The 21,922-nt window shown below is 36.1% G+C and overlaps 1 protein-coding gene across 1 annotated transcript in view; it reads right to left on the bottom strand.

Moving 5' to 3' along the window:
* Positions 1–21,922, bottom strand: part of LOC106891811 (3-hydroxymethyl-3-methylglutaryl-CoA lyase, cytoplasmic-like) — a 65,801-nt gene that overhangs the window by 37,076 nt on the left and 6,803 nt on the right. Inside the window, exons 2-6 of the mRNA XM_014948586.1 lie at positions 21,433–21,510; positions 20,338–20,445; positions 16,267–16,362; positions 14,535–14,683; positions 847–910 (exon numbers count right to left, since the gene is read on the bottom strand). Coding sequence (XP_014804072.1) covers positions 847–910; positions 14,535–14,683; positions 16,267–16,362; positions 20,338–20,445; positions 21,433–21,510 — 495 coding nt within the window. The remainder of the gene's footprint in view (positions 1–846; positions 911–14,534; positions 14,684–16,266; positions 16,363–20,337; positions 20,446–21,432; positions 21,511–21,922) is intronic.

Here is a 21,922-nt window from a genome sequence, read left to right on the forward strand (position 1 = left end):
ACTAGCTGCTAGTGCTACAAAGGAAAAAAAAAAGTGGAGATTCTGCTAGATCACCAAAAGTAGGTGATTAAGTGTAACAAAGTTGACAAGTCTTTCTCCAGAAGGAAGGCCAGCATCTTCTGACTCGTGCCTCTTGAATTCTGTCCACTTTCTTCTCTATTGTCCATTTCAGCTCCTGTGCCCTCTTTGCCTTCCTGCAAAATTTAACATTTGTGTATCACCTGTATCTTCCTCTGCTAGAAAAAAAGGCTGGACTAAGACATCATCCTTCTTCTCCTTTATACTGAATGGGAAAAGTGGCTGGGGAGGGAAGGCGCAGCTCATTCCACCATAGCAGCAGAGCAAGTTAAATTGTAGGAAACCATGTTGGGGATGAGTTTTGGTTCCTGTGTCAATCACATGACATTCAAAGGACGCACAATGTTGTAGCAGTGACTCTACCCACCCACAGCACAGTATGCTTATGCCAGCATAAAATGGATTTAAAAGCAGATACCCTCTGCAAGAGGTTGTGCTGGACATCATCTCATACAACATGGGCCACTGACATATGCTCATGAGTCTATTTCCTTAAGCATGTCCTTACCTTTTTTTTGGAGGAAATGGCACATAATATTTTTCCACATGATGGATAACAATCAAAACATACTATTTTCCTTAGAAGTGACTGCATATGGTTGAGTGAGGTTATGCACCTAGTTTTAGTCTTAGCTATGCTTTGTGTTTGTTCTCCTTAATTTTTATCCGTTAAAGATCTTTTTAGGATTAAGCAGAGAACATTACTTATGGACATTTTAAAATGTATTTTTGATTCACTAAAAAGACAAGCCAGAAGTTCACTCTTACTTCTGCCACTTTAGCTGGTATGATGTTTCCTTCATACGGGCATCCCAATGCACACGACACATACCTACAATAAAAAGACAAAACAAAGATGCTTCTGGTTCATATATGTGTATCTGTATCCATCCATGTTACACAAAAAATAAAGGTTAAATACAATTTTGAATATTTAAGACAGTCAAGGTAGAGTAAATATTTGAATGAAAAGATTACATCAGATGAAAATAGCCATTTTATGAATTTTCCTTTTAAATGACAGAACAGAGATTCATCACGTTATTTATGCTCAAAGTATGTCACAAGTTGTAAAGGACTGACAAAGCACTCAAGCTAACGCTGCTTCAGGATACTTCAAATTTTCTTGTTTTTCCTTTCTGAAGTCCTAAGAGCCAGGTCAAGTTTTGCCTTGCCTGGCCCACACAAGGTATTCAGAGGAAGACAGCACGTTCTTCCTTGTACTAGCTGCCCAGATCATAGAAAGCAACACATGGACACGAGCAACTTGTAACAATCCCACCGTCTTGTAAATCATTGGATTGTGCTGAATGGGGTAGCTTTCTCCCTCTAACTCCACAGTGTCATTTCTGCCCCAGAAGAATTATAGCTCCATCCCAAGCAGTACTTTAGGTATGCCTTGGGACACGAAGAAACTGAGAAGCCAGGCTGAGTCTCCCAGCAGCTATCAGCTCCACAAAGCACAAAAATCCAAAGCCACAACCAAGACTCCATTGTTCGGTCTTAAAGCTGTGTTAGCATAGAATTTGGTTTAAATTTCCTTTTTTTAATGACAATTAAGAGCCATGGAATTCCAATTAAACTTCTAATTGTTTATCTTAAATTGATTAGGAATAGGATTAAACTAACCAGAAACAGCCATTCAAAGTCAAAATAAGTGTGGCTGTAGAGGGATTTACAACAGATTCAGAGGCAGGCAGAGCCCCAGTCCCAGTGGGAGGTTGCTCAACTGCTTAATAGAAGAACAACAGCCTTCATTAATCCCCCATCATTCCTTTTCCCTCAACACTGAAGGATATAATGTAAAATTATACACTGTATAATGCAAACAGGATTGAACAGATGCCAGTTTGTATGCAGTCAAGGTCCGCAGGGTAAAGGATGTATTGTTTCTTTTCAGTTGAAGGAGAAACTGATTGATAGAATGTGAAATTAGGATGAGTAACAGGCAAAAACAAATTGTGAAAAAAATGTCAACATTTTAATGCGCATAACATATTCCATCCCTTATATGAAGGTACAGTGTTGGCACACTGGAAGCAGCAGTAAGAATGAGGCAAACCTTGAACCTAAAAAGAACTTGATTAGCCCTGACAAAGAAATGAAAATTAATTTTGTTTCCACAAAAATGGTTGGGTCCATTACATCCTGCTCATAATTTTAGTCCAGATGCCTACTAGGCATGATTTCAATTATCTGTATGTCATTATGAAAACCACGTTTTTGAAACATGGCCATAGACTTCATTAAATATCACCCCCAATTTAGATGTCACTGTTTAAGTTTCAAAATTCTAAATTTTCTTATCTACATTAAAGAGAAAAAAGTAGCTACTGTTAACAGTTAAATAGTGCCTCGCTTTTCAGTGACACAGAACCCAAAACCAATTCTGGATATTTTCCTTAATTTGTTTTAATGCAAACACAGCTTTTCAAACGAAACCAAGCATGAAAAATTTCAGACCCAAAAGACTGCTTTTCATAGAACACTACGGTGCCTAGAGCTAGCGAATACACAGACTTTTACAGAAATTATTTTGCAACATCAGCCACGGCACTTATTCTGAAGTGAGCAAGATGACTACTAAATACAAAGTAAATGCAAAACATGCAGTACATATATGCACGTTCCCTTTAATTATATATATCTTTACACGTTCCTAACAGCTACATATGTTAGATCAAGAAGACGTGCATTTGGTAGTGATAAAATGACATCTGGAATGGAGTAGGGCAAACAAAAGTAAAAGCAGGCCAAAAGGTATCTAGAGAACAAGGGAATACTCCCTGTGGTTCACACCAGCGAGCAGAAACTCGCCTGAGCTCACATAATTCAGCTGGGCCTGCTGGGGTATGAAAGTATGTGGTGACCTGAGGAATCTGCCTACTACAATGTACAAATCTGTTTGAGATTATGAACTCTCTGCACGCTTACACCATGGTGACTAGACTGACATTTTAAACAAGGAAAATATGATAGATGTAATCTATCCGGGCAGCTGATATTCAATATTAAACTGGAGAAAATAGGGATTACTGAAAGAATTTGACAGGTAAAGAACTTCCTACCAGAGAGAGAACAAAGTCCTGTGGAGAATGAAAGAACCGGGTTTCAATAGAGTTCATCAAGGATGAGCTTGGCAGAATTTTATCTAATATTTTGAGTTAATAAATTGGCATAAAAAGCAGAGATGTGGAGATAACATTACATTTCCTAGTACTGTCAATACAAAAAAATCCACTGGGATTCCATGGAGAAAGGACAAGGGCAATAGAAATGGGACTTGGTTAGTGACAATGTCAAAGAAAGCTTGAAGTGAGGCTGTAAAAGAGTAAAATACACCCCAAAAATATGTATCAGGATAAACATTTTTAATAGAGGACATAAAATATGAATTCCATTTGACAAGGTCTTGCTATAGTCTTATTGGAAATAAGCGACACAATTGGACTCATTTGTAGAAAAAGTAATGCGAGCTTTTGAAAGGAGAAAACAGGCATGTCTACGTGAAAGAGGGAAGATAATCATGTGTCTGGTCTGAGCATTTCCCAAGACACATGGACTTAAGGCAGCACCAGGTGGGATGCTTTCTAATTGCATTTGTGTGGTTCCCAATTCGTAAGTATACGTGAGAAGAAATAGGTTTTGACAGGAAGGTAGATCCATTATCTACAGATACGTTTGGTTGTTACATTTTCTTTTTTCTGTATGAAATAACCCCTAATGCATTAAAAGCACAAGAGAATCCAGCAGAGCTCCAAAACCTCCACCCACAACCCTCCAGAAATTGGAGACAACTTTGGAGAAATGTGCTGAAGAACCACTTAGAAAGAAGAAAATTAACAAGACAGAGGCACAAAGAGCAACAAAAGACACAAATTTAAAGAAGAGTCTAGTCAACTGCAGCAAACACTACTGACAAGTCAAGAAGAATGAGGACAGACTACTGTTTTCTGAGATATTGTCATCAGGGAGTTTGGTGAGAGCTGTTGCAGTTGCAAGCAAGGAACAGAAGCCAAAGTGTAGGAGTTATAGGAGGGAATCACAGAAGAGGGTCTCCAGACAGTAATTATAAACAGCGCCTTCAATGAGCGTAGGAATGAAGAGATAGGCGATGAGATATGATATGAAGAACCAAGTAGGGTCAAAGGTGCAATTGTTAAGAGGCAAACGCTTGCTTTTATTGCAGTGGAAAAGAATCAGAGGACAGCGAGAGGTTAAGAAACAGAATCGGGGGGGGAGAAATATGAGGAAGAACAGAACATGGGGTCACTGAGGCAAGTGGAAGGGGTACAGATGGAAAGTAGACAAGAAACTCCTGCTGCTCCGACAGTGGAGGAGAAAGAGAAAAGATTAGGGGAGGGAGAAGAGAGTGACAGAAGGAAGAGCACACTGTATTCTTCCTTAGGAGAAAAAGCAAGATCCTACATGAAGAAAAGCAGCAGAGGGAAAAAGAGGGAAGAGTTTGAGCAATGAGTTACAGGGGCAACTGGGATTTAATTTGGGGATTCAATTAAGTTGGAGAATACAGCTGTTGTCTAAAAAGATGGCAGGAATGAAAGACACAAAAAAAAAGACTTTGTAATGAAAAAGACTGTCTTGGTCTCAGGATATTCACCAGAGACACTTCACAGTATAAGTGCAGAAGCAAATATCTGGGAGTTCACAAAGCAGACTCTGCATTGGAAATGTTTAATTTTAAGTATGTGCTTAAATCTTTGCTGAATCAAGGCCAGACGTTTTAGTAGCTTAACTACATCTTTAGCATGCAAGCAAGAAAAGAGCCTGTGCAGCAGAGGTGGAAAGAAGGACCTGCAATTAGTGACCGTTATCTATACAGCTGCTTTAGGCACACACGGGTAAATGCTGTTTTGCTCACTCAAGCTCTATGAAATCAGAATTCCTCCCTTTAAATAAAAAGTGATAAAAACAAGTTTTCTACTTATTTCACGTGGCAGAGTTTACTAAGTATCCTGCCTGTTCTACACATTTCTCTGCAGGTGAGTATCATTTGGTTTTCTCCTAAATTGTCTTCTGTGCGGTCAAAAACAATTAAAAAAAATAAATCCCAACAACTTTCCAGTGTAATATTTTGGACAAAAATGCTGAACAGCCTCTGGGGATGGGGAGGGAGACGGAAAAGGAAGAGAGTTTTCAATTTCTTCCAGTAAGCCAAAACCAAATAGCAACGTTCCACAAATGGCATAGACAGTATAAGGTCCCCACGATCAAGGTCACTAGGAATGGTGATAATCACCACGCCAGCCCAACAACTGTGAAGTGCAGGATATAAAACCACAAACAAGGGTGAATGAGAGAACTTTTCATAACCAAAGTGTGTTAAAAGGAAAATGAATCCAAGCAGAAACTGAACTCCATGTTGTAATCAGCCCTTTGTCAGCTTGTTTCAGTAAGAGTTCCAGAGCCAGATCCACAGCTGCTACCACAGCTGGAAGCATGGAGCCTCCCGAGAAGCCAGTTGCAGACTCAGATGCTGCTGTTTCCTGTTTATTATTATAGTGTAAGTTCGCATATAATTTACCATGTTCACTGCAGATGTATTTATTTTTATTGGATGTTCGTGCTAAAATGTATATGCCTATCATTTGGTGAATTCATAATATTAAGGTTGATATATTCCGTCTCTCCGCAAAGGAAGCCATTTGTTAAAAACAGGCAATCTTTACTGTAAGGAGAGGGGAAATACAAAGAAGAGAGGAGGGAAAGGAGATTCTTCCAGAAACAGGATCTCCAAGCCAAGCCCAAAATGTGTAAATAAGGCCAGGGTTTTTTTTTTTTCCACATTTGATTTAAAAAAAAACCCAAACAACCTTTCCATGTATTTAGTGCCCAGTTACAAGTAATATATATGCTATTCAAAGTGAAATCCTATAGCAATAATATTTGTTATTATTTTTAGAATGCCCAGAAAATACCATTAAATTGTGAACTATGTTCTTGACAATAACTTCCTCCCTAAAAACAGAACAAAGCCGTTACTATAATGAAGGGCCACTTAACTTTCAATAACTGTATCAAATTATCCATGGAGCAAACAGTAACATAGTAGCAAACACAGTGTATTGTTACCTTATAATTTCATACTAACATTTCCAGCCTGATTTTATGCCACCCTCTAGGAAGAAACAGGGATTATTTTTACTTCATACAGGTATCCCTTTTAAAAAATTAAAAAAAAAAACCAAAGAGTAGCTCCTCTGGCCTACTAATAATATATTTCAAGCCTGACTTTATTCCACCCTCTAGGAAGAAACAGGGATTATTTTTACTTTGTACAGGTAAACCTTTTAAAAAAATTAAAAAAAAAAAAAAAAAAGAAGCTCCTCTGGCCTACTAATAATATTTTCTATCTGCAGGCACACACACACACACACACACAAAAAATGGTAAAGTCTGGTATAAAGTTATTCCTAAGGAAAATCTCCCCTCTTACACAGTGCAATAATCCAGTACAATAGTACAAAGGATTCTACATCAAAAAGTAGATGTCCTTAACCTGTCCCCAGTACAAAGAAATGCACCAAGTCCCTACATCCCAGAAATCTCCAGCTCCTCAAACTTCTCCAGGGGACCATGACCTTAATACCTTGCTTAATACTCTGCAACCCTGGAGACCTGTTTACCATTCACACACTAAAATGTGTTGCTTTTAAGTTTATTAAATATTCATCTACATTTTATTGTTCTCAAATATAGACTCAGTGAGATGAAGGTGTTAGATTGGTTTCACTATCTAAAGAAGCGATAATGGTATAAATCACCACCAAGTCCCTACATCCCAGAAATCTCCAGCTCCTCAAACTTCTCCAGGGGACCATGACCTTAATACCTTGCTTAATACTCTGCAACCCTGGAGACCTGGTTACCATTCGCACACTAAAATGTGTTGCTTTTAAGTTTATTAAATATTCATCTACATTTTATTGTTCTCAAATATAGACTCACAGTGAGACGAAGGTGTTAAATTGGTTTCACTATCTAAAGAAGTGATAATGGTATAAATCACCCTGTTACCAGTATAATTGTGACTATGGTAAACTACACAATGTAGTCTAAAAATGGAGTTTTAAAGCAATGTCAAAACCCATATGGACTCCAGTCCTAAATATTCCAGAATACCAGAAAATACGAGTTCAAAGTTGCCATCTGTATTCGTAAAACTTACGCAGCTTTAAACTGTACTGATTTGTGCGGAACTGAATTGCTGGAGTTCATCTCATGGTTACTTCCAATTAGGTATATAAAATACAGTATTGTAAGGCCACCCAAATATCCTGAAATAAGGTATTCAAGATTAATAAAAGAAAAAAAGAGCATTGATGAAGTGAATTATAAAGATCAGGTTGTCCTGATAATCAGAAGTATCAGATAATCAGGATGTTCTTTATAAACAAAACAGATGTCATTATTAGTTTCCAGAATTACTTGTTATAAAGTATAAAAATAAAAGAAATAAATTAATATTAATAAATAAAATGGTTTTGTTCTTCCACATGTACTTTTTTCAAAATAAATCCAAATATCACTAGCACGAGATAAAGATAACTAAAATAAATTCCTTCTCTTTAAGTTTCCAGTATTTTGTGTCTTACCTTGCGTATTAGCATCAAAGTAAAACAATAATTATTTCCTATAATCAACAAGGAATTATATATGTTGTAAGCTGTAACTTTTATTATAACATAATACAAAAGGTAATAATAACAATATTGCATACAACCTTTTGTTTGGTATCTTTCTATCATAGTAAAAAATATTGCTATATTTCAAGTATATCAACCAGTTTTTGAATTCTATACAAACACAGATGTAAGTCAAATATTGATACATTTCAATATGCTTTTATTTATTGTGAACTTCACCAAACTGCTCATTCTTAAAAGACACAGGACTATAAACAAAGGAACTGCATACACCAGTTTAGAATTAATGTGTGATTACATATGCTTTAATTTATGAAGCAGCAGCTTTGTAAGGAAATGCTTCTCGAGTTATTTTACAGCAAACATTTCCATCTGTTTTTCTAACACTAAACCTCTAAACTTTTGCATACACGTTCACATTTACACATGCAAATAGTCCAAATGGCCTCAAAAAGGCTAGGCACATGAAAAGGACATAAAATCAGCTTTTAATTGCTGGTCACGGAGACGTGGTTTTTAGTAGGGAAATAAAAAAATACAATCTTTCAGCTCTCATATCATCAGATAATTTTTATCAGGACTAAGACAGCCCTATACAGAACTGAATGTTTCACTGTCAAAGGACACAAAGACGGTACTGAAGTACCATTTGTTGAAAAGGGGGAAACACAAGTCCCTACTTCCTTACAGTTCTCCTATTGAACTAATTGCAACTTATTTCTGTGTCTTTTTAAATTTTGGAATACATTAACTTGGAAGAATCTAGCTTCATCAGAATTTATTGAACGTTTTCCTCATAAGTACACTTAATTTAAAAATGCATTTAAATTAAAACACAATTCAAGTGACTACTTGCAATTACTATTTGCCATAGTTTTTCATCAGTCCTGGACATTTTAACAGTACCTGAATAATGCATTAAAAGATGCCACTCTAAAACCAGCAGTACTCTGTATCATTTCACATGCAAAATATGCATCGTAGTAATTAGCCGACCGCATAGTTTATAACTGATTTGGCTCAGTGTCCTCACAGAATATGTCCCAGATGTTACTGTAAAGTTTTTATGAATGTACAAAAAATAAAAATAAAATCCCCTTTATGATGCTAATAAATACTCTTAACTTCTAAGACCATACGCAAGATTTCAATTCTTCATAAACATTTGAACTAACTTAGTAAACATTTAGGAAACTGTGTACTGTGATACAGATTTTAAATGTGACAGCTGACAACATAGATTTTCAGGATGATGATCAAGTCAATGTTAGTGCAGCTGTAGCAACAGTAAGACATGCAAAAGCTTAAAGTTTAGTTTCAACTGATTGAGTGCATTTTTCATAAGATTCAAGGATTGCCAATGATTTATGCTCACTACATAAATTCGAAATTGCCAGTAATAATAGGAAATAAGATTTAAACCCTTTAAAATTATTTTTGGAAGTATTTTTCAACTGCACAAATAAGGAGTTAGGGCAAGGCATTAAATTACCCATTTCCTGCAAATAAATAACACTTTAAACAATAATGGTGCTTTAGAAAGGAAACAATCTTGGTATTGAAATTGATAGAAATATAATTTTTGCATATTAATATTTTTATTACCTGTGTAATTCAAGCAAAATATTTAGCCTACGAAATTTATATTAGAAGCCAAAATGTGCAGTCCTGAGAGCGTGCTTAAGCAACAGCTGCAGGTTTTGCCTATGGTTCTTTAAAAGTAGCTAATCTCTAAAAAGGTGATTAAAACCAAAACGTTGATTCTCAGGGCAGACTACAAATCTTTGTCCATGCAGTTGACAGGCTCGTTTTGTGTCACCTTGCACCACAAAGCCCATTAAGACATTTATTGTATCTATTGTAATTTACATAAATGACAAGGTGCTAATCCTCAGCCTGTACACAGGTAGGATGGGATTCATCTGTTCTAAGTTCTGAATTCAAAGATAATCATCTACACCCTATGCCTTAGACAGACCATCTATAGGATGACTAGGATAGAACCCAAGCTCCTTTGCAGCCAAGAGGATGGATCACCCTGAGAGTGATCCATCTTATCCTAAGGCAGGCACTTCAGAAAGCACGTATGATAAATCACAGCCTGAAGGCTGCCTGTTTCCCTCTACTAACTACAAGCAGATTTAGGATGATAAGCTCAGACTTGTCATGAGGTCACACTCAGCTTTGCCTCATGTTAACAATAGTTGTAAACAATATGTAATTATTTTCAATAACTACAAGACACACGGCAAAATAAAACCTGAAAAAAATCTTCTCCTTGAAATTAAATAAAACCCAGTCAAACTATGAGCACCAATTCCATATACATCAACTGATGAATTATAAAACATCCCATCCTTTTGTTTCCTAACTGCTGGGCTTAAAGTCATTCAACAGAACTCCCAAATTTCAGTTTCTGAAACTGTCAGTTTCAGCCCCCGCTTGTCTATGTGATACTTAAAATACAGGTCCAGATATAAAGCATAAAGAACATCGCATAAAGATCAATTTGCCACAAAGCCTTGACTGTCTCGGCATTTAGAGAATTTTGCATGGAATTGGGATACAAAAATGCCATTTATTTTATCTGTCTAAAAGCAGCTTCTTTAGTAGCAGTTAAATATGGGATCGTAAATCAAGATCATAAATCGCAGGCTCTGATCGCTCATTATTTTTTATTGATCTCCAGAAAAAAGTCATCTTGGTTACACTGAATATTCATATGAAATCTCTGTTTAAGTTTTACTTTCTGATTATCTTTTCCACACTCTTTTTCATCAAGGAAGAGAAGCCCTGTGTTTTATATCATTAAATACAATGTAAAATTCCACAAGTCTTCTATAGGTACTGCAATATTTGGGAACTAATGAACAACTTCCACTCAATAACTTCCTAATGAATTCCCTGCAGTAGGGCAGGCTTTTGTTGGATGTTAGTAGCAGAGAAAATTATGATTTAGTCTTCTAGAATTAAGTTGGAAATTATGGTGTGCTTCCATAATCTTCCCCCTCACAAGCAGCTGAAACGTTGTAAACAGATTTATTTACTTCCTGGATTTGGCATTCAAAACTGATGTTTATTCCTTATCAGCATTATTTAATTTTTTAACTAATTAGAAATTTTAAGTCCACCTTCTAGAGCTTTGTTTTAGAGATCCACCATTAAAAAAAAGTCCTTCTGATTTCTGCATGTCTGTGTTTGTGCTGCTGCTATTACTTTTCTGGTCTTTGGAATGCTACTCAACAGAAGACATTATACTGGAGCTTAAAAGTACCATGATAGACGGACACTAAACAAGTCCTTTTTTGTAATTATTTCTGAGCAATCATTACATCTCAGTGCTTCCTATAGATTCCTGAAACCGCAATCCAATGAGGAGTGCATCTGAGTATGAACACGCAGGAACAAGACCTGATGCATCACAACACTTGGTAATTATTCTCTTGAAAACATATTTGTCTGGACTCTGGTCCATAGCAGCATTTTATTTCTCATTAATTACTATTTTGCCTCCTCAAAATCTCCCTTGGAGGGATTTTTTAAAACTGCACTCAAATTCCAACTGGATCGCTTTAACCAGTTCTCTTTTATCTTCTAACATTAACATGCTCAAAAGTTTCTTTTCACTATTTTCATATACTGAAATCCATGTTCAGTGGATGTTTCAGCTACTCAGAATTATTACTTTAGGTAGGTTTCTTTTTGTTATGAAATAAGGCTCCATATTCTGCAATTTAGATTCTCAGCAGATTTTTAACAGATTAGCTACTTAATTGAGTTATGTTAGATCCCCCTGGACAAATATCAGCCAGTCCTCTCCTGAAATTTTTGATTTGTTGAAGTGTAACATTAGTCCAGCATCTTATCTGCTGACGCTTCAGCCTCTAATTTTCACTGGATAAATTAGTTCCCAAGCTAATATCCTGTGATGAAGATAGCGACTTTAGGTAGGTTTCTTTTTGCTATGAAATAAGGCTCCATATTCTGCAATTGAGATTCTCAGCAGATTTTTAACAGATTAGCTACTTAATTGAGTTATGTTAGATCCCCCTGGACAAATATCAGCCAGTCCTCTCCTGAAATTTTTGATTTGTTGAAGTGTAACATTAGTCCAGCATCTTATCTGCTGATGCCTCAACCTCTAATTTTCACTGGATAAATTAGTTCCCAAGCTAATATCCTGTGATGAAGATAGTTGTAGTATAAACATAAACATAGTTTATCTTCAATACCCTCTCTAATTGGATTCTTTACTCGGTTATAATCCTACAAAGCAAATGATTCTGTCAATGGCTTCCTACTTCTGGAAGATTCACTTTTCTCAGACCTGTAAGACTGAGGAAGAAAGATCTAGCTGGAGCAAACTTACATCATTTCCATTCAGGACTTGGAATCTGTTCTCCTTGTAGCCTATCTGATATTAAGCAGTCCACTGTTGAAGCGTTGTGTACATGCTGCACCTGGCATGACAGACTCAATAAAATTGTCCTGCATGTGAAGTTTGCCTAGGCTTGCATAGTGAAGTGAAATCAGAGATCTTTGCACTGGAGTCACAAAGCAAGCACTTTTAAAACCATAATCTTATTGTATTTTCTTTGAATTCAACTACTTCTCTTCATCTCTGTACAGCTGTTTTTTCTGTTTGCTTCATTATCTCATCCTCTTTGTGTGTCCTTGCCTTTCTTCCTTCTTTTATTCTTCATTATTATAATTTTTTATTGGTGCTCTGCTTCTGTTTGACCGTTTTCAGCCTTTTACCTCTTCTTCTCTGTACATGCCTTCCCATGCTGTTGCTTTCTCTTTTTTTTAATACTGTGTGCAGAAAAAACCCTGCCACACACAGTTCATCAGATAGAAGACAGTAAATGTATAGGAATGTTATAGAATCCTATCATGGCAACAGTCATTTCCATCACGTCACTGTATTAGTGCCAGAATAACTGCTACTGCCATATTACAAATACCTCGGACATACAGTCTGGGGGAAAAAAAAAACCCACCAAGTTGCCACTCTCTAAAACATGTGAAAACTGTTGCAGAGAAAAGTAAACATTTTAAATTCCAACATCAATCTAGAGTACACCACAGGGGGTTCCTCATCACCTGCAGTTTACATCTTCTGGACCAGTTGCAAGTTCCATTTGTTGATACCCATATTATCGAAAAACATACACAATGCATAGGCTTTGAGGATTCCCTTGATGTTTGGTTGCCTCTATTGTACCATCTCGTTGATTTTTTTTAGTGAAATACAGGACTTTGAAACCGAAAATATTGCCTGACATGCCTAGACACCAGAGAAAACTAGGAAACAAAAGTTTAGTGTAAAAATGTTCACCAGTGCCTAAGGTTTGTTGCTATACACGTGCTATCTTTTTTAATTGACTGCCTATTTCCTTATCTGGGCCCTAAAATTCAGACATCCCTGAGCTTGATCCTCCTGGAAAACCCAAATTACTAGTTACGTTATCAGCTCAGCATTTAGTTTCAGAAAATGTGGCAAACAGTAGCACAATAGACCTCTTATAAAAGAAGTTGCCTAAGAAGGCAAACCCTGACTCTACCTGACAGATTAGCAGCGAGGCAGTGTATTTAAACTCTGGTATAAATTAGTGTTCTATAAGTCCTAACTTCTCTATTCAGTGTTTTGCCATCTGAAACATATAAGCAGTCTAAGGAAAAAGGACCAAAGCGTTTTATGAGCTATCTTTGGTTGGAAGTGTGTCCGTGTGTTAAAATCCTTGGGTTGGACAAGGTGACCTCCAGAGGTCCCTCTCAACCTAAACCATTCTGATATACTCTGATCTTCTGAAGCTGAGGTATAACTAGAAATCAGATATCACTTTCTCAAGACAAATGCTCCAACTACCGCATTATTGGGCAAAAAGCGAGCAGTAGCATTACCTCATCACTGTTTCTGGAGGAAAGACAGATCCTAGTATTTATTCCCACACAGGTTTTCAAGCACTTAGTCTCTGAGGTATCTACCTCTATTTATTTTCAAGTCCAGGTATTTTCTGAGCATGATGTATTTTGCATTACTAGTAATCCTCAAGGAATCTCACTGTTGAGTTTCTCTTGAACCCGTGTATGCCTTTCTGTATTCACAAGGACTTCACAAATAATCTTTGATAAGTAGCTCTGTGTAACTCAAAAGAAAATGGAAATGAAAAAGAAAGACCGCTCAAGGGCAAGTACCATTCAGGATTATTTCAAGTTTAAAAGAAGGTACTCTAGAGAAAGATAAACACTGGCCAAATCCAGAGTTTCATGCACTAGAGACTCCAAACTCTTCAATGCCTGGAGTTTTCAGAATAACTTACATGAAGAATATTTTTTTTCTTAGGAGTAAACTTGTTCTATCATTTTTATATCATGATTCTACAGTGTATGAAGTAATATATTATCAACACTATAATAAAATTAAAGTATGCAGGGTATTTTTTAAGGCACAGGTAACAGTGTTATGAGTTCTCAGGAGGACAAAATAAATTTTATTCTGTCATCTGTGACAATAAAAATAAACGTGTATAATAAAATGAGTACGTTTATACACACAGGTTATTTTTTCCAATTTCCAGAGAAAACTAGTCACCATTAGTAGCTACAGAGCAAACAGCAAAATTACTAAATATATTCAATCTTTAAAAAAAAAATAATAATCACAATAAAGACTATTATTTCAGTTCATCTAAAATGTAAAAATGGTAGCATATTTTTCTACTGGTACAAAAGAAACCCTATAACAGTGATTTCAGTAACTGTGTATTACATAAGAATCTTTATATTTACCCACGCACTGGAATATTCATATTCCTTGCAGATTTAACAACATCTTCAAATTTTTCTATGCTTTCTTCAATTGAACAATTAATATTCATTTTGCTAAAAGATTCAGATGCTGCACCAAATACTGAGACTTCTGTAGCCCCTGCTGCAATCTGAAAAATATATTTCAATAAAACAGAATCATAACACTATATTAAGAGATTAAGTTAAGCGTTTACTTCTACGTGATATTCTAGAATTTTAAAGTATGTTACATCATCCGTATCTAAAATATAAGTGTCATTCACATTATTTTTTAAAATCTTTTGCATACAAAGAGATTGAATCAAATGTTGAGTTCATTCACTATGGCGTATTTCCTTCCTCTTCTTAGCAATTAGGCAAACATATTTTTAAAGTGATAAATGATAAAGGTATTAAGATGTAGGAAACTGTATGAACCAACTAAGAAAACAACAGTGATTGATACTTATGTTCATTTTTCAGAAAAGGAAAAGATCATGTAACACGTATGAACCAACTAAGAAAACAAGAGTGATTGATACTTATTTTTTTACTTATTTTTCAGAAAAGGAAAAGATCATGTAACAACTCTGAAATATCCATCCCCTGTACAAAGTCTGTTCCTCATGAAGGCCAGGAAGTCGTTCTCGTGCTCGGGGAAGCTCTGTGCCTGCCTGTGCCTTCAGCAGCAACAACAACCAACAGGGATTTCCTTGTCAGAGCCAACTCCAGGATCAAGGGCTCCATTGGTCTTGGTGTCATAGTCGATATGGATAATATGGATAATGTGCATGTGAGAGTCCGCTGAGAAATTGTCTCAGAGCAAACACCAGTCTAGAAAATGTGTAAATGTGGTGACTTCACTGAAGGGGCAATTAGCTTGAGCTCAGTACTCAGTAAATCAACTAACGTGAAGCAACCTAGTATACTGAAAGCCAAATAATACAAGAAAATAATAAAGCTTAAGGGAAAAACTAAATAATTAATTCTCAGTCTCCAATGAGAATAATACTCTTGTTCTATGAAATAAATGGAGCTTTTCCCTTTACTCTCTGCTTCTACAGCATAATGTCTAAGCTTCAGCAACCCTTACAGGAACAAATACATTTTCAAATAGAAAGAAGAAAAAAAAAATAGCAGCAGCAAAGAACTCAGCAATCACCTATAACTATTTTTGCATTGTTTTCCTTTCATTATATCACTAAATGCAGTACAGAGATACAGCAGATTTAATTCAACTCATACAAGCTACCATTGCAGACAAAGTTGTGGCACTATAAATCTGACTATTGATAGTTAACTTGCCTATGTACAGAATTCTGTTTTAACTGAGTTCTCATAAGCAGTATAGAAAGTGAAAGACAGTTCATTTAATTTAATCGACTCTTTCCTCATCCTTCTTCACTATTTTCCAATAAGAAACTCTTCAGAAACTTTTCTAGGGCCAACAGAAGAACTGTCTTTCTCTTTACACACAAGCATCATTTATAGGAAATTGCAAAGACTGTTTGACCAACAGTTCCATTGAAATACCAATATATAGACCTTAACATCACTTCGTGAATTTGCCCATTTTTCACAATGAAAACTGAGAGATTTTAACTAAAAGAACTATAGCTTAGTTCTAACAGGACAGGTTATGTGCCATTAAATAGCTAGTTTATCATACTGAACTGAAATGGTCTGAAACATGAAAGAGGTAACTGTGGATACCTTCTATGAAGGTACTTACAGCAGAATGAAAGCCGTGAAGATTAGGTGTCAGAACAGGATACTGGACCCCAGGGTGCCGCTCAATGCCCCTCATTACTTCTTTGTGATCTGCCATCTAAAATATATACATAATTTGTACTGATCAGCAGTTCTTTTCTGATTTCGTACAGCTAAGCAGAAATGGGCTTAAACTGTGGTTTTGCCTTCATTAGGTATAGAGTTCATATAAAAAGTGTAACAACTAAGGGGTTAAACTGCAAGCGCTCCTCTTTTGCATTTCTTAACTTTTGAGTACCTGAGTTGCAAGCTTTCCACTTCTATATGAATATAGAATTGGAGTTAAGATTTCTACAGTGTTTCTTTTTGTGTGTATGTGTAAAAAGACAATTTGCATCATAAATTGATAGACTTGTGATCAGATTCATCATCCACTATTATTGCAACTGTAAACTTACCTCAGTGGACTGAATGGGTGGAATTAACAGAATAACCGACGTATTAAAACCATCCAAATCTTGAAAACTTCAGCACTCTGATAAATGCAACTCCACAATCTTAACAATAAGTGAACCTGAATTACTCAGCACTGTAATCAGCATATTTGAAAAGACTAATCACAAGTCTATCCTTAAAAATATAGCAAAATCCAGTTCTCTGTGCAGTGTAACATTTTTATATACTTTGAATTTTCTTTCAGAAGAAGAAAAACTTTATTACAGCAAAGGCAAACATCATTATTTTATTCAAGCATTTGTTTTCCTTAGCCTCCTCTCACAAAAGAAATTTTGCCCTTTTTCAAGATATTCTTACATTTTTCTCACTCAAGATTAAACATACTCCATCTACTAATCAAGAAGATGAATCAAGACTTATTCATGTAATAAAGTGTAAATTATTTAGACAAGCACATTTTTCTTGAAAGAAGTGGAGGAAAAATTAGTTTATTTTTTAATGGTGTGCATACCTGTAAACAATACAGGTAATAAAATGTATCCCTCATATTTCATGTCTTACAGATTTTGAGTTTTAAAAAACAAATAGTGTATTTTCAATGCTTTTTTAATCATCTCTCATCAAAGCAAACCTTCCATGCAAGCAATATTCAATTGAATTTCTGATTCGTTCCATGCTGATGAAAAGTCATTTGAGGAGTGCCATATGAAAAGATACATGAAGCACAAAGCCTTCATTACTCCTTATTTTCAAGAGATACTTTATTGATAGCTTTGCAGTGCCACAATACTAAATATGTGATATTAAATTATACCAGACTATAAACTGACAACACTACTGGCAACCTGGAATCTTCCTGTCACTGTTCCCTACTATGAAAATTCATTGATTAAAAATATCAGAAAAATGTATGTATGCCTCCTCAACTGTAAGCCCAACATGTATCCATAAGGAAGTGGATATAAGGTATGAAAAGTTTCTTATGGCCAGACACAACTAATTTCTCATCAGCAAACAAATGATGGCACAAAGCAACTCTTTGTAATTGCTTCTGCATGCACTGTATCAGTGTGCCCACCTAACATATCTGATAACCTCACCAAAAAAAAATTTGTTCTCCAAAAACCTTCATTTTTTAAGAATAATTCTTCATTCCTTAATGCAATATAAATAGTATCTACATTTCCCAGGGCAAGGAATAATTTTTGAAACTAAATAATCAATTAAATGGCAAATGTTGGAACTAATTCCACACTTTAAAATTATAGCCTGTCTTAAAATATAAAAGAAAACCAAAATGACACTTTTTCAACTAGTATAAAGCTGCCAGGTCCAGATAACATTTTATGTATTACATCTGTCCCATAACTATTTTTCCTGTACGTAAAACCCCATTCTGACACATATCGCACGTTTTAAGATTTTAAATTGTAATAAAATATTTCTTTTCCAAATTTCTTTAAAAATAAGCTTTTTAATGGTAGGTATTTATAATTTTTGGCCATTTAGGTTATAGGTGTGGGATCCTGTTTTATATGGCACCTAGCTACTGCGGAACTTTTTCTTTTAGTTTTTTTCAGTAAAAAACTCGGCCAAAAAAAACAGTGGATGGGAAACCATAAAAGAGCTTTAAAATACTAAAAAAAGAAATAAGTGAATGAGTGATCTAAACATAACCACGAATTCTATTCCCATGACCTATGAAAAGAAAAAAAAAAATAAGCAAAGGCAGTCAAGACTGCAATCCCTATCAAAGCAACACAATCTTATCTTTTAAATAAAAAGACATTTTAAACACAAATTAAGCCATTAAATAAAGTATTCAGACACAAATTTAAGATAAGAAGGGATTGTTGATTTTTTCCAAAACTGACAACCTGTGCTAAATTTGGTACTCCTAATGGCTCACAGGAAAAGGAAGTAATTAAACAAGAAAGGAAGAAATCCACCTTTGCTTCAGAATTTTCCTTCTACTGTTTAAAAACTTACAGTATTCTCTGTTGTCGCAACTGCTAAAGTTTGATGGCACTTGGAAAAACTTAGCCTAGCCACTTTTAATTGGCACAGCATCATTGTCCATGCACTGACACCAAAGAAATTCTGCATTGTGGCTGTTCTCTTCCCCTTTCCTATTACCCTTCCTCTAGGCCCTTCCCTGGTGATCCCAAGAACGCTGAAATAAATCAAAGGAGGCCCTCAGAGTGCTGTACAGCCAGTTTGCTCTGCTAACTCATGAATAAGAAAAAGTACAAATGTAGCACTTTTTTCTTAAAGGAAAGCCTGGAATACAGTCGAGGCCCAGGATGCATTCTCAGTTTAAAGTGGACAAACTTTATACACATTGGGACAGAAGATGTGCAACAAACAATGTTAAGAATGTCAGGCATTGGAATGGACTGCCCAGGGAGGTGGTGGAGTCACCATCCCTGGAGGTATTCAAGAAATGTGTAGACATGGCTCTTCATTTTTTGGGGGGGGGGTTGTGGGGTTTTTTTTTTTTTTTTTTTTTTGTGGTTGGACTCGATGATCTCTGAGGTCCCTTCCAACCACTACAATTCTGTGATTCTGTGAAGAAGTAAAGTATTTTCTCAAATAATTAATTTTATGTTTTACTTTGTAAATAACTTTAGTCCTTACTAAACATAAGGACTCAAATCCTTCTGTGCAAACAAGTCCATAATTTCTTGAAAATGAGTTTAAATTATATAGACAAGTAGTGACTTGCAGGGAATAAGTAAGTTTGCACAAACAGGAGCTACCTAGCACACATCAGGACTGAGGCTGAATTTGCAGGGTTAAATCTCAAATGAAAACCTGGCGCTCCTAATGCCAATGTAGTTTTGCTGCTGACTTCGGAAAGGCTTGGATTTCTGCTGAAATGTACCAAATGTAAAACTGAATTTTTGAAAAATAACGAGCAAAATATTACAATTCATCAAAACTTCACAGCAACTTTTAAGCCGGGACTCTCTGCCTGAGAAACAGTGCAGCTGCACAGCAGCTACGATTCATCAAAACCTCACACAACTTTTAAGCTGGGATACTCTCGTGGTTCCTCCCTGCCTGAGAAACAGTGCAGCTGCACAGCAGTGCCCAAGCCCATGTTTGGCCATGTACCTTAGTGACTGGATCCTGACTATGTCTCCCAGACATGACTTCTGGGCTTAACCTGGGACCTGCCACGTCACTGCAGACTCACCTGAGTATGTGTCCTCTTGCCTGCCCTGGTTACCCTCACCAGACTTGCTCTGCTCTCATGGACCATTGGACTGCCCTTTGGTCAACGAGGCTACAACCTCTGCTGCCCTTGTTTTCATGCTTGGCTTCCAGCTCCACTTCCTTTCTGGAGCAACCTGCTCTTGTTGCTGATGAGTTAGGGGATTTAACCAGCTTTCTGCCCAGCTTACTGGCTTTTCTTCAGTTTTGACTACTTTTCAGTGATTAGCCCAACTTCAGCTGATCTGAATGAAAGCGCAAAACTTGAGAACTGTGACAACAGCATCCCATTTTAAAAATAAACAACATTATATCTGCTCCATTTCCTTGAATAATTATACAGGCTATATTACTGGAAAACTCCACTGCACGGAATGGCATTTAAATTGAAATAGTTCTGAATGGTGACGATTTTACCTACCTGAGGCACCCATTTGGATGAAACGAAACTGGTCACTTCTACTGCTGGCAGGCCCGTTTTGGAAAGCCGGTTGATTAACTCAATTTTGATATCAGTTGGGACTATCACCTATGGACATGGAGACAGACTACAGTAAATACTTCATGCGGTAAGAAACTTTTGTAAGTGAAATGTTGTGGGTACATAATCAATACTTTTGCTTTTATATAATGAACTATCATCATACATTATACCATAACTGTGTTGTTTCCTGACAGTAGGAAGCTACTGCATAAGCAAAGTGCTAGGCAGTACATGTGATCCTACTCCTTTTTTTGTCCACCACAAAAGAATGAGGAATGATTTCTGTGTAAATGGTTATAGATCTGGCCTCACTCATTGTTAGTAACCAAACACCAACCTAGAAAAAAAGCGACAAAGGAAACAGTAAGACAGAATAGTCCAACTAGAAAAAAAGGGGCAAAAAAAAGCTCCACAGCTGAGGCAGAGTAATTCCATTCTGTTACTACTACTAACATTTTTTATATCAGTAACAACAATATATGCAAGCTTATCCTCATGTTGGTGGACAGAGATGACTGTTTTGATACGCATACCCTGTTTTACATAGTCTCTTCCAATCTTCTTCCATGCTTCCCTACCACCCTTCAGCCAACTAATATTATCAAAAGAGTAATTTCTTTTTTTTTTTTTCCATGCCTGCTCAGCAGGAAGTATGATGAAACCTATTGTACTATTCTTACTATAGTAGCACTTGTAGCACAAACACTTATTATGAAGATAGCTAGTGTTTCATGGCATTTATCAATGATGTTATCGACTGACAAGACAAATTCCAGAAGAAGAAATGGCATTTGAGTAACAGAAAGGTTAGTTAACCAAATATAGAAAGAAATTATATTATTTAATATCTGGCTAAATAGGAATATACTTCTAATATACAAAACAGTTATTAATATGAAAATAAATAAATATATTTACAGCACCAAATGGAAGAAACACAATTAGCAGGATGTATGTGTTTTACACAATGAAAATGACACAACTGTCCATGTCAAAACACACACACAAAAAAAAAAACAATAGAAAAATTACCTTTTCATTTTGTAATCCATCCCTTGGCCCAACTTCTACAATCTTTATGTACTCAGGCAGTCCAGATGCTTGAGATTCCTGAAATAAAAATCAGTACTGAAACACAAAACAATGAAGGTCACCAAGATCAAAGATACAGCTTGTACTTGTCCTCTCATATGATTCTGGGTATAAAGTCATACTGTCAACATTAAGTTTGCTTATGGCCTTTAAAAATCTGTGAGAACATGTTCCACACCTTGAGTTAGGGAATAAAAGTTAAAAGCAGAAGTTATCCGTGTGCATGTTCCACTGCTCCTCTGAGGCCACAAATGTTTATTATAAAAATGTACATAAAACCATAAATGAACATTGTGTTTTACAGAGTGAGAAATATTCCCATTTCAAAAAGCCTCCCAAGAACAATCCAGTCCTCCAAACTTCTAACAGAATGTTCTCAATTTAACTGAACAGTTACTTCTCTGTAAACGTTTGCAAGACTAGGCTATAA

The sequence above is a fragment of the Calidris pugnax genome, unplaced genomic scaffold (genome assembly GCF_001431845.1).
Source record: "Calidris pugnax isolate Ruff unplaced genomic scaffold, ASM143184v1 scaffold163, whole genome shotgun sequence".
NCBI classification, from domain to species: Eukaryota; Metazoa; Chordata; class Aves; order Charadriiformes; family Scolopacidae; genus Calidris; species Calidris pugnax.